Source organism: Misgurnus anguillicaudatus, chromosome 13 (genome assembly GCF_027580225.2).
Source record: "Misgurnus anguillicaudatus chromosome 13, ASM2758022v2, whole genome shotgun sequence".
Classification (NCBI taxonomy): Eukaryota; Metazoa; Chordata; class Actinopteri; order Cypriniformes; family Cobitidae; genus Misgurnus; species Misgurnus anguillicaudatus.
The window spans coordinates 8,795,048-8,815,449 of record NC_073349.2 but is presented as its reverse complement, the minus strand read 5'-3'; the positions used below and the strand labels follow the sequence as shown (position 1 = coordinate 8,815,449).

At 36.7% G+C, this 20,402-nt stretch overlaps 1 protein-coding gene across 2 annotated transcripts; it reads left to right on the top strand.

Annotated features, from left to right (window-relative positions):
- The first annotated feature begins 1,934 nt into the window (after positions 1-1,934).
- Positions 1,935-20,402, top strand: slc26a6l2 (solute carrier family 26 member 6, like 2). 2 transcript variants are annotated; one of them, XM_073874966.1, is made up of 19 exons: positions 1,935-2,350; positions 4,010-4,149; positions 4,382-4,492; positions 4,593-4,765; positions 4,838-5,002; positions 5,973-6,125; positions 6,205-6,287; positions 14,439-14,586; positions 14,730-14,843; positions 15,062-15,139; positions 15,245-15,343; positions 16,043-16,146; positions 16,232-16,301; positions 16,561-16,653; positions 17,482-17,580; positions 18,276-18,524; positions 18,931-18,985; positions 19,325-19,467; positions 19,563-20,402. In XM_073874966.1, the coding sequence occupies exons 1-19, from the start codon at positions 2,220-2,222 to the stop codon at positions 19,587-19,589; spliced, it is 2,235 nt and encodes a 744-aa protein (XP_073731067.1). In that variant the 5' UTR covers positions 1,935-2,219; the 3' UTR covers positions 19,590-20,402. The 2 variants fall into 2 exon arrangements, with proteins under 2 accessions (XP_073731067.1, XP_055044745.2); XM_055188770.2 differs by lacking the exons at positions 15,062-15,139; positions 15,245-15,343 and having other exon boundaries at positions 16,040-16,146.

Below are 20,402 nucleotides of genomic sequence, written 5' to 3'. Positions count from 1 at the left end.
TGCCCTTTGGAATGTAAATTGTTTCTTTTTTGGGGGGACTCATAATGTTTTAAGGAAACAATGTTGTCCAAATAGAAATGCTCAATTAGTTTATGGGCAGTACATTTAAAAAGTACAAAGCTGGGCCGGTACCCTTTCAAAAAGTACACCTTTGTACCTAAACAGTTCATATTAGTACATGAAAGGCACTTCAATTTCGTAATTTCTATAGCATTACATCTTTCTCATGGGCATTTAATAATGCATTTTCAGTGTTGGTTAAACTGTGTTGTAGTCAAGACCACCTAAACCGAGACCAAGTCATGACCAAGACAGGCCGAGACCGAGACAAGACCAACACTTTAAAGGATCGAGACGGAGTCAAGACCAAGACAGGCAGAGACCAAGACCAGTGCAAGTCACTACATTAAACACTTATGATAAAATGTGAAATATGCATATGATAAGGCACTTCTTGTCTGTCTGTGTGTGTGCGTGTGTGTGTATGCCATCAGAGACGTTGATAAAATAATCAAAAGCATTGCAGATATATGGGAATTTATCTTTGTCTATAAGCAAATAAAAGTGAACAAACACTAAAGAGCTGAAATCAACTTAACCATTTATTCTGAACTGTCTTTCCATGGCTTGCCATCCACTTAACACAATGCAGGTGTTTTTATGAATAAAATTAGAAAAATTGTCATTGGGAGAAACTTAAACAATGCTTAAACAATGCCAACATCATATGCCAAACCTGAATAAACAGCATAAAATTAATGATAAAAAATAAATTTGTGATGTGCATGGCAAAAAATGATTTTCAAGAAAAAAAATTCTTAGTATTTTTGTCTTGTTTTCAAATTTCAAAAATAAATTTGTAAAAATATCAAAAAATTCTTAAATTAAGATGCTTTTTCTTGATAAGCAAAACTACCCAAGAAAATAAGTCTAGTTTTCAGGACAAAAATATCAAATTTAAGTGATTTTGTGAATAAAACAAGCAAAAAAATCTGCCAAAGGGTAAGGAAAAAAATCTTGAACCTTTTTGTTAAACACTAAATTCAAGAAAAATTATTGAAAGATTTTTTTTTGCTGGTTTTATGCACAAAATCAATTAAATTTGATATTTTTGCTCTAAAAACTAGACTAGTCATTTTGTTCATCAAGAAAAAGCATCTTAATTTAAGAATTTTTAGATATTTTTACTGAAAACAAGACAAAAATACTACATTTTTTTTTCTTGAAAATCATTTTTTTGCAGTGTACCATCAGTTGTGGTCTTGACCAGTCTTGAAATAAAATTCAGAGTCCTCTTTGTCTGAGAACGAGACGAGACCGAGTAAAAATGCGGTCGATTCCAAGACGAGACCAAGACCTTTAAAAAGTGGTCTTGAGACCGAGATCGGTCTCGAGAACTACAACACTAGTAAACTTTTCTTATGGTCATTTTACATGCACATTTAAATAAGGTGCTTCACTTCTATCCATCATTTACAATAATATATCACTTCTAAATGATTATATAAAATTAGGGTAGTTATTAAGATTGATGTGGTTTGGAATTGCTAAAATTTGTTTGGGAAAAAGGTAGTGTTTTGTCACATTACAACAAGAAGTGAAAAATTGCTTTACCCACAACCAAATGCATGTCTTAAGATAAGATTAATAAGTTGTTGCTTTTCATATAACTTTAGACAAAGCAAGAAGACTGAAAGTGTAATTTTATTATCACTGACTTAGCACAAACTGTCTTAAAAAATGAATTTAGATAAAATGCTCAATGATGTGGGCAGAGTTTAAGTGAAACTGTTTACACTTGCGTGCATGTGAGTTAGTGAAGTGTCATATTGTAAATTAATTTGCAGATGCATGATCTATTTGGCACGTTCATGTTTATAGGATCTGCTGTGGGTGGAGGGAGGTGTGTTGGGGGATGGACTTGTGACAACTGATAAGAACATTTTCTGGACATGATTCATGCGGTGTTGATTCAAACATAGCTGCACTTCAGAATTACCTTTCAAGATGTTTCGGATCATTCAAACGTCTGTCAACCATGCTTGGGAAAATTACAAATGGAGTCATTGTTCTCAGTAAAAAATCTGCATTTTTCTTCTAGGGACAACAAAGACCACACTTTTACATTACTCCTGGGAGGGGTTTGAGCTTGATTACTGAAATATTGAACCCCTAATCTAGACTATAAGGATCATATTGTGCACACGAATAAGGTAGATATGAGTGTCTCTGGAGCAAAATTCTGTGTGGACAGGATTATACTGGATCAAATAAACCTGGATGAATTAGCCCAATGGCAGGATGAAATCCAAGGGCCCTCTTTGAAAGAGAAGATCCGTGACTCTATGAGGTAAGATGTAAAGACACGCACACACAAAAGGTGTGTTTTTGACTTGGTGTTAAACATGTGCTTGTGTGCATTTATGTGACCCAGACTGTGAAAGCCCAACTAAAGTCATTTTTTGTGATTTATAAAGACCTTAATATCTTTCATTTTGACTGAGTAAGGCCATGCCAAAGATTGAAATTAAAGTGAAATCAAGCATTGATGCTCCTAATCTCAAAAATTAAAAGACTTTAGCCTGGACTTCACAGACCTGGTCACATATTTGGAATTTTCATGGTGAAATAGAATAAAATGTAGGGTTTTGAAAGTAAAATGTGTTAATAATCATATATTTTATGTTTATTATAAACAATTTTGGTAACACTTTACAATAAGGTTGTATTAGTAAACATTAATAAATGCATTAACTTACATGAACAAACAATGAACAATATAGTTTTTCAGCATGTATTAATTCTTGTATATGTTTGTTAATGTCAGTAAAGTTTTCATGTTAGTTCATGGTACATTCACTAATGTTAACAGTTATGACACTTGATTTTATAAATGTATTAGTAAATGCAGAATTTAACATAAACAAAGATTCATTTATTAATCTTTATTTATTGTTTACTCTATATTTTAGTGTTTAATGTTATCGATTAATTGAAAATTGTGTATTTGTAGTGGGGATTTTTACTGATAAATTTAATTGATTAATTGTTGTCGTTATTGTTGAAATGAAGTGCTCATGATAATTTTAGAGGTGAAATTTGTGTATGTATGTAAATAAATAAATAAAATAAATGTTGTTTCATTTATAGTTCATGTTAGCTAATGCATTAACTAATTATTAACAAATGCAACCGTATTTTAAAGTGTTACCACAATTTTAGATTTTTATGGTAAAATATTGGTAAAATTATGGTCTCTGTAAATTAAAAATACAAGTCACCGTAAAAACGTTGATAAACAGTAAAAGGACATTCCCACAATCCCTGCTTGATCCTTCACATTTGATGATACTTTTGATGATAAATAATTATGTTTCCTCTTATCTTTTTTAACAGTTACATAGCTTAAAATTTACAAAATCTTTGCCATGAAAAATTTAGTTAAGAGTTTGAAATATTCAAAATTTGCTGTAATGAAAAAGAAAATGCCACTTTATTTTTTTTACAGTTTTTAACTGCAAAGTCGTTTACATGTTTTCTATATTTTACGGCAGTTTTCTGGCAACCACAACTGCCAGTTTTTACCGTAAAACTACAAATGTTTTACAGTGCAGTACATTTTCTGTTTTTTTTTTTTTTAAGTGGTTGGGAAAAAAATTACTTGTGTGTGCAGCAATGAAACATTTACCCACAGGACTAACTAAACATTGTTTTTTTAAAATAATGTATTTTAATCCTAGGAATAAAAAAAATTATATTACAAAGTATATGCCATTTACTGATAAGCAAATGTAATGTAATATGTGTGCAGAGAAAGGAGCACAAATGTTTACACAGTTTGGTTTGAAAAACCCAAGGACATGAGAACACAAAGCAATTTTAGTATCAATTTATGTTCTAGTGAATATTGCTCACCTAAGAAATGCTTAACAATTATTGTTTATTCTTTTTCTCTAAATTTATTTTTCATTAACTTTTCATTTTAACATTCTTGTTATTTCCGCTCCAGATGCTCTGTGAGGTGCATCTGGATTTGGATAATAACGTGGATTCCGGTTCTATCCTGGATTCCCAGTTATTCCATTCGGGAAAATGCTCTTGGTGACCTGGTTTCGGGTGTCAGTGTGGGAATCATGCACCTGCCTCAGGGTCAGTTTACAACAAGCCTCAATCACAAAGAGAAACTACACACGAGATCAAATGACCTCAGGCGAATCAGAATCTTTCGAAATCCCATTACTAGGTTAATACAAGTTAAACAAGCGCTGATATAAAAATGATGATTTAGGTTCATCTTTATAGCTTATTTCACTTTAAAATGAATGTATCTAAAGTCTTTAAACAAGTATATACAAGGCTTGTGTGTGTAATATGTACTCAGGTATGGCGTATGCTCTTCTGGCTTCTGTTCCACCTGTCTTTGGTCTCTACACCTCCTTCTATCCTGTACTGGTTTACTTCATCTTTGGCACATCTAGACACATCTCAATAGGTAAGAGAGAGATGGATTAATAAAGTTGATGTGACAAAACAATGTTTTAATGCTCTACTGAGTAGGCACACATACTGTACTGATGTCTGTTTCTTTAAAGGAACCTTTGCTGTGATAAGTTTAATGATAGGCAGCGTCTCAGAGCGACTGGCTCCTGATGATCACTTTCTGATCAATGGTACAAACGGATCGATCATAGTGGATACGGAGGTGCGAGACGAGTTACGGGTAAAAGTAGCAGCAACGACGACGGTACTTTGTGGCATATTTCAGGTGAGATGGATGGATAAATATTTGAATGGATGTATGGATAGATCCATTGTTAATGAAGATCATGTCTTACAGGTTTTGTTGGGTCTGGTACGGTTCGGGTTTGTGGTGACATATCTCTCCGAGCCGTTGGTTCGGGGTTACACGACAGGTGCAGCCACTCATGTGATCATCTCTCAGCTCAAATACATGTTTGGAGTGTCACCCAGAAGATTCACCGGACCCCTGCAGCTGATTTATGTCTGTATTTTACATGCACAAAATCTATGCGTTATTTAAAGGTCTAGTGTGGGGTTTTTATAGCAGCATCTAGTGGTGAGTTTGCGAATTGCAACCACCGGCTCAGTCCACAGTTCAAAACACATAGTGAAGCTAGGGTAGCTCCACAGGATGAACACATTGTCGTCTGAGAAAATGTAGGGATGAAACATGCTCTGTAGATCAGTTTGTCCATTTAGGGCTACTGTAGAAACATGACGCTGACTTCCATGTAAGGAGACACGCGGTGTATGTAGATAAAAACGTTTCATAATGTAACGGGTTGCTTTAAAGAAAGCGATGAAGAAGTGAATCCATGTGCAAAAGGTGTTTTATTGTAAAATCCCAATAAGGGCCAGCAAACAAATCCAAAGGATTAATCCAAAATCAGAATCCAAATACAGGCAATGTGTCAGGGCAGGCGGCAGTACAGGCAAAATCCAGATAACAGGCACAGGTCAAAAACAGGAACAGGAACAGGAACAGATACAGGTAACAGATAAACAGATTAACAGATACAAAAAACAGGCAGATACTCAGAATGTGGCGATGTAATAATCAGCAGGTAACAGGTGTACAGGAAGTGACTTATATACAAAACAGACAGGAAGTGTGAACTGAAACATGGCATGATGAGTTTCAAAATAAAAGTCCAAACAGAGCAGAGAATCAAAATACAAGTACAAATAACAAAAATACACAGAATACAAGAAAACACAGAACAAAACCTTACACATAATAAAAACAATACTGTTTATTATGTATGCTCTTTATACACCACACATGATATAGTTATGTATTATATTGCATTTCTGTCAAGAGATTCTTCTAAAAGTCTCACACTGCACCTTTAACTGAACATTTCATCTATCTTAAAAAAAGTCACTTGAAATATACATTTCATTCAGTTTATTTAAAGTGTAAAGTTATTCTTGTTTGATTGTTTCTTCAGACTCTGTTGGACCTGGGCAGTTTATTACCCCAAACACATGTACCCACTCTGATGGTCACTCTGGTGTCTCTCATAGTTTTGATCATTGTCAAAGAGATAAACTCCTGCTACAGTCACAAACTACCTCTTCCTATACCAGTAGAGCTCATGGTGGTGAGTGCACTGAGAGAGAGAGAGAGAGAGAGAGAGAGAGAGAGATGCTCTTAACATTATACTGTATGTATTTTTACAGATTATTGCAGGGACTCTTATTTCGCATTATATTGGTCTCAGAGATGTTAATGGTGTTGATGTGGTGGGAGAGATTCCAAATGGGTAAGTGTTTCGTATTATATTTTTCTAATTTCTAAGGCTTAAATGTGCATTGGGTAACTATTATGAGGATCTCTTGACAGAAATACAATATAATACACATAGCTATATTATCAGTAGGTTTACAAACCTTAAAAAGTGAACTCTAATGTTTTATTACCTTAGAATGAGCCATTTTTATCTACTTACACCGCAGGTCCCCTTACATGGAAGTCGCGGCCACGTTTTTACAGTAGCAGTAAATGGACAAACTGTTCTGTAGAGTGCGTTTTGTCACTTTGTTGTCTCTGGCCAGATTCCCAGATTCGCTCTGTGCATTGGCATAAAAAGTTAGATCGGTTTAGAAATTGTGCATCGGATACAAATTAGCATTTGTATGACATTTTGATGTCATACACTGACAGGTCTGCGCATCGCTGCTGAAGTTGTTTCTAACAAATTGCATGGGTAAAAAAACAGATTTATGCATGTATAATTATTAGTAGGGATTGCTGCTGCGAAACTGACATTTTGACACTGTGTCGAGATCCTGATGCGTCGATGTTTCGAAACACTGCTCCAAAATGTGATTCGAAACACCCATGTAACGTGACCAGTGGTGGCTGGTCAATAGGGGGCGCTGCGGCGCCGCCCCCTTACAGTGGGCCAGAGAGGAAAGCTACTTTAACATGTTGCCAAAAAGTTGTAATATATAGTGCAAATTTACAAAATAAAATCATTTAGCTGTACTATTTCACTGTTAATCAAGTTATCATTTATTTAAAAAAATCTAAATGTTTGTTGTGTGTGTGTCATGTTTGTGTGTCTGGGGCGCAGCCCAAATGAGTGTCTATGTAGGTCAGTAAAAAGGGTAAAAACATGTGACTTGAGGCTGAGCTGTAATTGTGTGTGTGTGTGTAGCTGGTAATTATCACGTTGTGGGGACCAATTGTCCCCACAAAGATAGGAATACCAGTGTTTTTGTGACCTTGTGGGGACATTTTGATGTCCCCATGAGGAAACAAGCTTATAAATCAAAGAAAATGATGTTTATTGAAAATCTAAGGTACAAGAAAGTTTTGTGTGATGGTTGGGGTTAGGGAATGGGGTAGGTTAGGGGAATAGAATATACAGTTTGTACGGTATAAAATGCATTACGTCTATGGAATGTCCCCATAAAACATGGAAACCAGAATGTGTGTGTGTGTGTGCGTGTGTGTTTGGTCGGTCGCGTTAACCGAAAAGACTTTGAAAGAAAAAATTTTAAGGAGGAAAATGAAAAAATCTGAACGCCATTTTGGCAGATTGCCCATACAACTTGACTAAATGTAATTCCTAGTCAGGTCCAGTTGGTGGCAGTGTTGCTTTAATGATGCACTGGTTTCTAAACTCTCGCGCGATATTTTGACGTCATACACTGACTTGCTGCGCATCGCTGCTGAAGTTAACACTACAGGAGCGCCGCGCACGAGATTATTCTCCAGACCAAAAATAAAACTGTAACAAGACGTCGCTTGTCCAAGGTAAAGACACAAAATCGAATGACAATAGAGTCTGCATTAATCTGTCTACATGCGTTTATCACAAAAGATGAATTCAGATGAGTTCAGTTCAGATTTTACACGCCCTGCTGAAAACCAGCATCAAACCAGCATGGACCAGCATGGGAATTATGCTGGTCTATGCTGGTTTGATGCTGGTTTAGCTGGTGGTCACCAGCATACAAAACGTACATTTAATTTTAATACACATGAATGCCTAAAACTTTTTTCTCATTGGTTTATCTGCTTTTGATCTCATAAAACAAAATATTTTTTATGTTTATATGTCCAAACAGTCCAGTTTTAAAACATATGAGGATACGCTGATAAATAATGGGAAACATTGTTTTGTAGGTACACAGCTCATTAACAAATCTGCTTCATACACTTTGTCTGTTCTGAATGTGCTGCTGCTCAGTTCACTCAAATACATTATTTTACAGTGATTTATTTTATTTTAAAGACTATTTTACATTTACATCCCGCCATAAATGTAAGCCATTGCGGGATCAGGCAGCTCCGGCTTCCTGCATGCGCGTCATTATGCCGTCTGGCCACGGAGAGATGAACAACATCTCCTGTCCTGACTGCAACTGGGAGAGACTCTGCTCTGCGAGGACTAGGCTAGTAGGCTGCCTGTAAGTGCTGTGGGACAGGGTTGGAGCCCACGGAAGCAGTGGCAGCTGCTCATTGAGAAGAGTGAATGATACATGCTTTCACGTCAAAGTCTCCAACAACACCAGAAAAAGTTGCTAAATTTGTTGCTTTTTTGAAAACAAGTCACTAAAGGGTTCCGGCTAGTGGTGCCATCTCAAAAAGGGAAAAAAAACATTATCGCGGACCTTCTCTGGAGCTGTTTCACAACCGTAGAATGATCTACCAGTCACGACACAATCTGCTGACTCTGTAGCTGTCTTTAAGAATCGGCTAAAACCCCATCTTTTCCGCCATTACCTCACTTCCTAACATAGGACTTACTATCTTTCTATATTTTCCCTTTTGTCTTTATCTCTATTTGTACATTCTTACAAAAATATATACCAACCAACCCTTGGCTATGTATACTGTGTTAGACTTGATGAGACTATTTCTAGTGCACTTATGTTTTGCTGTTCTTGTGTTGCTACAATTGCTTCTATTCCTTACCTCATTTGTAAGTCGCTTTGGACAAAAGCATCTGCTAAATGACTAGATGTAAATGAGCCCCCTATTGATGGTCTGATGTTAAACTCAGTCTAAGGTCACAGCATGAAGCCATTAACAATCAAGACGAAAAGACTTCCATATTACGTCCGGCCAAATGTTACCCAGTACAACCCACTCTTTAGAACCTCTTTAAAATCTTCATAGAACCTTCTGTAGAACCCAATTTAGAACTTCATATAGAACCCTCTCTAGAACCTCACTTTAGAACCAACATTAAAACTCACTGTACAATCCAGTCTTAGAACCAAACCTCATTAAAATCTTTTATAGAACCTTCTATAGAACCCACTCTAGAACCTTCTGTAGAACCCACTCTAGAACCTCTCTTTAGAACCCACTTTAAAACTCACAGTACAACCCACTTTTTAGAACCTCTTTAAAACTCACAGTACAACCCACTTTTTAGAACCTCTTTAAAATCTTCTATAAAACATTCTGTAGAACTTCCTATAGAACCCACTCTAGAACCTGACTTTAGAACAAACTTTAAAACTCACTGTACAATTCAGTCTTAGACCCTAACCTCATTAAAATCTTTTATAGAACCTTCTGCAGAACCCACTCTAGAACCTCCTATAGAACCCACTCTAGTACCTTCTATAGAACCCGCTCTAGAACCTCTCTTTATTACTTATTATAAAACTCACTGTACAATCCAGTCTTAGAACCAAACATCTTTTAAAAAAATTATAGAACCTTCTATAGAACCCACTCAAAAACCTCCTATAGAACCCACTCTAGAACCTTCTGTAGAACCCGCCCTAGAACCTCTCTTTAGAACCCACTTTAAAACTCAAAGTACAACCCACTTTTTAGAACCTTCTATAGAACATTCTGTAGAACCCAATTTAGAACTTCCTATAGAACCCACTCTAGATCCTCACTTTAGAACCAACTTTAAAACTCACTGTAAAATCCAGTCTTAGAATCGAACCTCATTAAAATCTTGAATAGAACCTTCTGCAGAACCCACTCTAGAACCTCCCATAGAACCCACTTTAGTACCTTCTGTAGAACCCGCTCTAGAACCTCTTTAATACTCACTTTAAAACTCACAGAACAACCCACTTTTTAGAACCTCTTTAACATCTTCTATAGAAACTTCTGTAGAACCCAATTTAGAACTTCCTATGGAACCCACTATAGAACCTGACTTTAGAACCAACTTTAAAACTCACTGTACAATCCAGTCTTAGAACATAACCTCATTAAAATCTTTTATAGAACCTTCTGCAGAGCCCGTTCTAGAACCTCTCTTTAAAACCCACTTTAAAACTCACTGTACAATCCAGTCTTAGAACCAAACCTTTTTAAAAAAAAATTATAGAACCTTCTATAGAACCCACTCAAGAATCTCCTGTAGAACCCACTCTAGAACCTTCTGTGGAACCCGCTCTAGAACCTCTCTTTAAAACCCACTTTAAAACTCACTGTACAATCCAGACTTAGAACCTAACCTCATTAAAATCTTTTATAGAACCTTCTGTAGAACCCACTCTAGAACCTCTCTTTAGAACCCACTTTAAAACTCACTGTACAATCCAGTCTTAGAACCAAACCTCTTTTAAAAAATTATAGAACCTCCTATAGAACCCACTCAAGAACCTCCTATAGAACCCACTCTAGAACCTTCTGTGGAACCAACTCTAGAACCTTTCCTTAGAACCCACTTTAAAACTCACAGTACAACCCACTTTTTAGAACCTTTTTAAAATCTTCTATAGAACATTCTGTAGAACCCAATTTAGAACTTCCTATAGAACCCACTCTAGAACCTGACTTTAGAACCAACGTTAAAAATCACTGTACAATCCAGTCTTAGAACCTAACCTCATTAACATCTTTTATAGAACCTTCTGTAGAACCCGCTTTAGAACCTCTCTTTAGAACCCACTTTAAAACTCACTGTACAATCCAGTCTTAGAACCAAACCTCTTTAAAAAAATTATAGAACCTTCTATAGAACCCACTCAAGACCCTCCTATAGAACCCACTCTAGAACCTTCTGTGGAACCCGCTCTAGAACCTCTCTTTAGAACCCACTTTAAAACTCACAGTACAACCCACTTTTTAGAACCTCTTTAAAATCTTCTATAGAACATTCTGTAGAACCCAATTTAGAACTTCCTATTGAACCCACTCTAGATCCTCACTTTAGAACCAACTTTAAAACTGACTGTAAAATCCAGTCTTAGAACCAAACATCATTAAAATCTTTAATAGAACCTTTTGCAGAACCCACTCTAGAACCTCCTATAGAACCCACTTTAGTACCTTCTGTAGAACCCGCTCTAACACCTCTCTTTAGAACCCACTTTAAAAAATCACAGAACAACCCACTTTTTAGAACCTCTTTAAAATCTTCTATAGAACCTTCTGTAGAACCCAATTTAGAACTTCCTATAGAACCCACACTAGAACCTGACTTTAGAACCAAATTTAAAACTCACTGTAAAATCCAGTCTTAGAACCAAACCTCTTTAAAAAATTATAGAACCTTCTGTATAACACGCTCAAGAACCTCCTTTAGAACCCACTATAGAACCTCCAATAGAACCCACTCTAGAACCTCTCCTTAGAACCCACTTTAAAACTCACAGTACAACCCACTTTTTAGAACCTCTATAAAATCTTCTATAGAACCTTCTGTAGAACCCAATTTAGAACTTCACAAAGAACCCACTCTAGATCCTCACTTTAGAACCAACTTTAAAACTCACGGTAAAATCCAGTCTTAGAACCAAACCTCTTTAAAAAAATTATAGAACTTTCTATAGAACCCACTCTAGAACCTCTCATAGAACCCACTCTAGAACCTTCTGTGGAACCAGCTCTAGAACCTCTCTTTAGATCCCACTTTAAAACTCACAGTACAACCCACTTTTTAGAACCCCTTTAAAATATGCTATAGAACATTTTTTAGAACCCAATTTAGAACTTCCTATAGAACCCACTCTGGATCCTCACTTTAGAACCAACTTTAAAACTTGCTGTACAATCCAGTCTTAGAACCAAACCTCATTAAAATCTTTAATAGAACCTTCTGCAGAAGCCACTCTGGAACATCCTACAGAACCCACTCTAGTACCTTCTGTAGAACCCAATCTAGAACCTCCTATGTAACCCACTATAGAACATGTCTTTTGAACCTGCTTTAAAACTTGCTTAGAAACTACTCTAGAACATTTTATAGAACCCAATCTAGAACCTCTAGAACCTTCTACAGAACCTACTCTAGAACCTTCTGTAGAACCCACTCTAGAACATACTCTAGAATATTCTGTAGAACCCACTCTAGAACCTCTATTTAGAACCCACTTTAAAGCTCACTGTAGGACAAACTTTTAGAACTTCTTTAAAATCTCCTATATAACCTTTTGTAGAACCCACTCTAGAACATCCTCTAATACCCAATCTAGAACCCATTCTAGAACATCTTTTAGAACATACTCTAGAACCTTCTATAGAACCTACTCTAGAACCCACTTTAAAACTCATTTTACAATCCACTCTTTAGAACCTCTTTAAAATCTCATATTTAACCTTATGTAGAACCCAATCTAGAACCTCCTATGGAACCCACTCTAGGACCTGTCTTTAGAGCCCGCTTTAAAACTCCTTTAGAAATTACTATAGAACCTTCCAATGAACCTCACTTTAGAACCAACTTTAAAAACTCACTGTACAATCCAGTCTTAGAACCGATCCTCTTTAAAATCTTTTATAGAACCTTCTGTAAAACCCACTCTAGAACCTCATATAGAACACTAGAACCTCTTAAAACCACTTTAATATCCCATATTAAACCTTCTGGACAACCCTAGAACCTCCTATAGAACTTCTCTTTAGAACCCACTTTAAAACTCACTCTACAACCCACTCTTTAAAACCTTTTTAGAATCTCCTATAGGAACTCCTGTAGAACTCAATCAAGAACATCCTTTAGAACACACTCTAGAACCTCTTTTAGAACCCACTTAAAAACTCAATGTACAACCCACTCTTCAGAACCAGACCCTCTATAGATTCTTCTACAGAACATTCTGTAGAACCCACTCTAGAAGCTTTTTTAGAACCCACTCTAGAACCTCTCTTTAGAACCCACTTTAAAACTCACAGTTGTAGCAACGGGAGGAAAGGGATAATGTTATTTAAAACACTATTGAACCTCTTACCAAAACACACTACGGGGTTCTCAGATTTAGTTCAAAGGGAATAATACGTATAATTAACTGTCATTCACTATACAAATTGATAAGGTTTTACCTGATTTAGCAGAAATAATATTAACAATTCATTAATGCATTTGTTCCACAAATATACTCATAATTGTACATTAAGAAGTTAATTCCGTGGCCTTACTGCTACAGTATTACCTCAAAAGCATTTAACCAGATCAAAAAGCAGTTAAAGTGACGTTGATTTCATGAGCATTGAACACAGAAACAATTAAATTGTTAAATGCAAACCGGTTTATACTACGACACAAAATACACACAACAACTAACTAACTGTTACACATACAAACAGACAATAAACTTGAAACATAAAGAGAGTAAAAGAATGGAAAATAGTAGAGAGAGAGTAAAAGAAGGGCAATCAAAGGCTTAAACTTCTGCACAAACCATCAAAAACTAAGAATCGCCTTAATTAATAAGGGGTAATCAACTCATGCACAGCGAATAAATAAACGATACTTGCTTTGGCTTTTGTGAGGCGCGTATGAGCGTCCAGATGTGTGTGCCCATTAAGAGTATGAGGAAGAGATTTAAGAGTACAGAGGAACTAAGGTAAAGCCGCAGGGCCTTGATTTCGCGGCTTTACTTCCTGCTCACTACTGTGCAGGACTAGTCCCGAAATTGCTATTGCACAGACTCAAGACCAAAGATGTCAGTGCCGTATCGGGACAGTGGCGGCATCACTTTTCACCAATGGAAGAGAGCAAACGGGCGTCGTCTTTTTTTTACAGTTTATGGTTTTGAAAGAGTGGGGTGAGCTGTGGACTGAGACATTGGTTGCAATTCACAATCTCACCGATAGATGCCGCTCTAAATATACACAGTGGACTTTTAACGTCCATTCACATTATAACGATAACTATAAAGTTAATATAAGTTATAGGTAACTTCATACGGTGGTGTGGAATGATAACTATAAGGGTGTCCACACCACCGAATGATAACGATAACTTTATGCTAATTCGCTCACAAATCATTAACCTTCAATGGCATTGACTAATATTGCATATTTCCTTTAATAAAAACATTTGTAATTGTTCACATATGTCTAAATATGCTGTTCTTGTTGTATTCATAGTGGCTATAACCAGTGTCCTCAACACCCTGCATTTCGCATATTTCTCATATTCATTATCATCATAGCATTAGAAAATTATTTTTTTAACATCTAACCTCCGTCCCTTTTCCAGGTTGGCCCCGCCCACCATCCCAGAGATATCTTTCTTCTCCTCAATTGTAGGAGATGCATTTGCTGTAGCTGTGGTTGGTTATGCCATCAACATTTCTCTGGGCAAGACATTTGCTCTTAAACATGGATATAAAGTAGACAGCAATCAGGTACTCGCATACTCACAATCAAACTCTTAGAATATAAAAAATATTTAATACAAACTGACATGGGCATCACATGAACTCACATTGTCCTACAAACCTGGTAGGTTTATTGCGTAAAGATGAAGCCTTTTTTTCTTTCTTTACAGGAATTTGTAGCATTGGGGCTCAGCAATACAATTGGTGGGTTGTTTCAGTGTTACGCTGTCACGTCCTCCATGTCTCGAAGTCTTGTCCAGGAGAGCACTGGGGGAAAGACACAGGTAATATAGACGTATGTGAACTATTAAATGCACAGATATGTATGCACAGGAACAGTGTGAATCATGTAGCTCAACTGCTGGAGCATTGAGTTGCATTGAGATTCCCAAATGTGCCATAATGATTAAAAAGAAAACTTTATGGATTAAATGCACTGCAGTCGCTTTGGATAAAAGTGTCTGCCAAATGTCTAAATGTAATATACTATTATGCCTTGCAGGTTGCTGGTGCAATATCGGCTATTATTGTACTTATTACTGTTTTGAAGCTTGGTCCGCTATTTCAGGAGCTGCCCAAAGTAAACCATCTATTTGGATATTCATGAAGTTAAATATTGTGTGTATGCATATATCATAGCAAATTTTAAATGCAAACTTGATTTTGGTTTTGTGTCGGTCATCAGGCTGTGCTGTCCACCATCGTGTTTGTAAATCTGAAGGGAATGTTCTTGCAGTTTCGGGATATTCCTGTTCTATGGAAGAGCAACAGAGTAGATCTGCTGAGATCCGATCATCAGGGAAACATTTGCTTACATCTGTGACTCTTGAATAAAGACCCTGAAATCTCACAAATATGACCCTAGACACAAAAAACAATACATTTTATGTGTCAAAATTATATTTTAATGCCAAAAATCATTAGGATATTAAGTAAAGATCATGTTCCATGAAGATATTTTGTAAATTTCCCAAGGAAAATATATCAAAAATGTATTTATCATTTATATCTGTTGCTAATGACTTCATTTGAACAACTTTAAAGGTGATTTTCTCCTTTTTCTGGCACCCTCAGCTTTTGTTGTATTTTGGCCAGATATTGTCCTATCCTAACAAACCATGCATCAGTGTATAGCATATATGTATTTATTTTAGATGATGTATAAACCTTAATAAAAACAAATTTAACTGGTTTTGTGGTACAGGGTCAAGAGTTTTAGATGAGATCTCAACAATGTCACAATTTGAGCTCAGATTTATTAAATCTGCATTTAAAAGTCAATATTATTAAAGATTTCAATATGAACTCAAACATTTCTTATCAAATTTCCCCAGATCCAGATTATTCTTCTTATACAGTCTCCGTTCATTTTATAGCTCAGACTTTATAGCTGAAACTTTTTAGTTAATACTCAACTAACAATCTCCTGAGTTATGAAAGAGCAAATCTCTAAACAATAATATTTTCCTCTGGGTTATAGCTGGTGTGGCTTGTGACGTTTCTCTGTACTGTTCTGCTGAATCTGGATCTGGGTTTGGTGGCGTCCATTGCCTTCAGTCTTCTCACTGTGATCTTCAGGACCCAGCGGTGAGTATGTGTGTGTATATTTATGTGCTTATAAAGATAAGTGCTTATGTCATGAGCCTAACTACTTTACTTTCTGTCTGTCCAGTCCACAATATTCTTTACTTGGTAGGGTGCCAGGCACAGAACTGTACTTAGAGACAGAGTCATATAAGGAGGTGAGACTTAAACAGGAACAAAGTGTTTATTTGTACACTGTAATAAAGCATACAATGGTCTGTGGACTCTCAGCATGCATTGCTGCATGAATCAATTATGCGGCTGATGTTATGTTGTTGTTGATGCCATTGTTATACTTGAATGTAGGGATGTTAGGATGTTTGTTATTGAAGTTTGTTTGTTCAATTTATGTGCATCAAACTAAAATTATTTTAATCATCTTTGTTTTGCATATCTGTGTCTAATGTCTGTGGGCAGGCCAAAGAAATCACAGGTATCACTATCTTCCGGTCCTCTGGTATGATTTACTACGCCAATGCTGAACTCTATCAAGAAGCCCTACTGGAGAAGGTAAAGTACACACACAAACACACACACACACACACACACACACACACACACACACACACACACACACACACACACAGTCAGGCATACATGGTTTACGGGGACATTTCCATAGATTTTATACTGTACAAACTGTTAGACCCAATTGTCACAAAAACCTGTTGCAAGTCTTTAATCTATGAAAAACTATGATTTAGTATGTTTTTTCAGTTTATGGGGACACTTCCTGTGCCCCCGTAAACCATGGTTATAGCATAGTTAACATGTAATTATACACTATTCCCCGTAAACCACATTTGCAAACCCCCCCCACACACACACACCGCTAGGGACCACATGTACTCATCTACTTTAAATCCTATCTCTCCGGTAGATCATTGAGTGTGTCATGGAGGAGTGTGTTGTCCACAGCTCACCATATGGTCATTGGGGTCCCTCAGGGATCAGTGCTTGGACCACTCATTTTCTCCATGTAGATAATATCCGTAGGACCTATCATACAGGCGCATGGGTTCTTCTACCACTTTATGCTGATATGACATCCAGATTTATTTCTCATTTCACCCAGATGATCCCACCATAGCAGCAGACATTACAGCCTGTCTAAAAGACATCTCAGCTTGGATCACCTCAAGCAGAACCAAGCTAAGACTTGTATTTTCGGCAAACCCCACCGTACAGCATGACCTCATTAAAACCATATAAAACAGACATAAACCTTAAAGTAATATTTGACGATCAGTTGTCCATAAATGTATGAGTTTCCTTTTCAGCAAGGAAAACAAAGTAATACCCAGCATTTGTTCTTTCTTTCTGTTTTTTTCTGTCTAGAGTGGAATCAATTTTCCAAAGCTTCGCAAGCTGAAAAAGATGAGAGAGAAACAGGCCAAGAAGACAAGAAAGAGACAAATGAATGAAGAAGATAAACAGGTGAGAGAGGAATGAGCAAGGGCCACGCCACAAATGAGTGTAGCAGAAATTATTTATTGGGATAAATTAAATAAGCAAGTAAGATGAAGGGATGTTAGTCAGGTTGGTCTGGGAGTCAGTATAGGAGGCCATAATGAGATCATTATCTGAAAGTAAAGTGAAAGTCACATGCTTATCAAGCACCCAGAAAGCAATTAGGGTAAGCTGGCCGAGATACTCAAACCGTCACCTTTTGGGTTAAAAGCCCGACTTTTTAACATCTAGGCTACATCGTGTGGGTTAAATAAAGAGAGATTAAAGGGATAGTTTACCCCAGAATGAAAATTTGTTCATTATTTCTTTACCCCTGTGTCCTTCCAAACCTATAAGTCTTTCGATGGTCTTTGGAATACATTTGAGATATTTCTGAAGAAAACTGAGCGACTTGTGACTGTCCCATAGACTGCCATTCAACCAACACTAAAAGAATGAAAGACATTGCCCAAAAATTTAACATCAGTGGTTCAATTAGAATATAGACTTTAGCACGTTCTATAGAGCAGTTTGTCCATTTAGGGTTACATGACGAAATATGACGATGACTTCTGTGTAAGGGTGTATGTAGATTAAAAAACGGCTCATTTTAAGTTCATAAAATGAACCTTTAAATAATCTCAGTTAATGATCTGTTTATTATAATATTTCTGTTTTTATAGAGTGGAGTTTTGAGAGAGTTAGCAAACCGAATGGTGATCTCAATGAAGAATATGAGCGACTTTGCACGAGCACGTCGACACGAGACTGACCGTGAATGCATTATAGATGAATACGGGATATCAACAGTTGACATGGACCAAGATTTCCAGCCAGAGCAGATCTCCGGAAAGATGGATAAACACTCCATCATCCTGGACTTCAGTACTGTCAGCTTCATTGACACAGTCACGCTAAAAACACTGACAAATGTAAGAGATTAAAATCACATCACAAAGCATTCAGTTAAAACAGGCTAAATGTCACTGACCTTGAGAAAATAATATACTGGATACCTGTTTTATTGTCAACCAAAGATACAAAGGTGGGTTTTTTTAGTGCATCCCATTCTTGTCTACAATTTTAGAAATAAAGGTAAAGAAGATCACTGGGATGGTACTCTTTAAACAAGTCCTAGTAGGTATCATTGAAGCACCAATGTATACTTTTGAGGTACTAATATGCACCCTTTAGGTACAAATGTGTACAAATGTGAAAGGGTACCTCCCCGGCCAAATTAGGCACCTCTGGTTTAGATCATTATTCAGGTGCAAATAAAAAATAATCTCAAGAACAGAAAAGCTAAATTTGTTTTATGTTTGACCACTTTGTTTCTAGATATTTCGAGATTTTGCAGAAGTGGACATCACTGTTTACATAGCTGGATGTCAAGGTGGGTCAATGCATGTGAAAAAATAGGTCATTGAAATTTCTCTCCCCTTGTGATGTCAGAAGGGGATAATACCACTCCTTAATATGCACTATCCAACCACAGCACTGCCATTTAGTGCAGAAATCAGATCATTTGCATTTTGAAGTGGCAATTTTAACATGTTGTAATAAATATACATAAGTACTCTGGGGAAACCAAAGATTAATTGTACATCTTTTAAAAGTCTTATGAAATGTCCCCTTTAAATCCAAAAGACAGAAGATTCTGATTGAGCTTGTTTTGTATCTTGTAACTCACGCATACTTTTTGCTAAGACTGTTTATCTATGTACGTCTGCAGGGTGTGTAGTTCAACAGTTAGAGCGAGGGAGATTTTTCACAGACTCTGTCACCAAAAATCGACTTTTCCCATCTATCCATGATGCTGTGCTGCACTGCCTCTCACAGTCTAGGAGAGATCTGCCCACATCTGAGGTTACACTGGTGAGACTCTCATCACATTAAAGATCCTCACGCTTTATCAGTCATTGTTTACTTTCTTCTCTGTCACAATAACCAAACTGTTGCTCTGGGAACAGGAGATGCCCGGCGCTACCAGATTATGACCAGCAGATATCAGTCTACCCTCCCTCCCCGCTGCTGTGCTGCCTTGATATAGGACCCTGCATTTCCATGACAACATACATGGCTGCTGTGATGAATTTAGTGTGTGTGTGTGTGTGTGTGTGTGTGTGTGTGTGTGTGTGTGTGTGTGTGTGTGTGTACCTGGTAATTATCAGGTTGTGGGGACCAATTGTCCCCACAAAGATAGGAATACCTGTATTTTTGTGACCTTGTGGGGAAATTTTGATGTCCCCATGAGGCAACAAGCTTATAAATCAAACAAAATGATGTTTCTTGAAAATGTGAAGTAGTAGAAGGGTTTCTGTGATGGTTGGGGTTAGGGAATGGGGCGGGTAAGGGGAATAGAATATACAGTTTGTACGGATAAAATGCATTATGTCTATGAAATGTCCCCACAAAACATGGAAACCTGTGTGTGTGTGTGTGTGTGTGTGTGTGTGTGTATGTGTGTGTGTGTGTGTGTGTGTGTGTGTGTGTGTGTGTGTGTGTGTGAGAGAGAGACAGAGAGAGAGAGAAACAGAGAGAGAGAGAGAGAGAGAGAGAGAGAGAGAGAGAGAGAGAGAGAGATTGTATTATATTGATGAATGTTAGATTTATTTGGTTTATATTGTTTATAAAATGCAAATATAAAACTTTTGAACTTTTTTTCACAATTATCTTTTGTTTATAAAATGCAAATATTGAACTTTTGAACTTTTTCTCAATTATATTTTGTTTATAAAATGCAAATATAAAACTTTTGAACTTTTTTTCTCAATTATCTTTTGTTTATAAAATGCAAATATTGAACTTTT

What these genes read in the sequence shown, in the direction of transcription:
- slc26a6l2 (XM_073874966.1), top strand. Translation starts at nt 2,220, where the DNA reads ATGAGTGTCTCTGGAGCAAAATTCTGTGTGGACAGGATTATACTGGAT. An exon ending in GCAACAGAGTAGATCTGCTG is followed by an intron (nt 15,344 to 16,042) that starts AGATCCGATCAT and finishes GGGTTATAGCTG; the next exon opens with GTGTGGCTTGTGACGTTTCT. An exon ending in TGAATGAAGAAGATAAACAG is followed by an intron (nt 17,581 to 18,275) that starts GTGAGAGAGGAA and finishes CTGTTTTTATAG; the next exon opens with AGTGGAGTTTTGAGAGAGTT.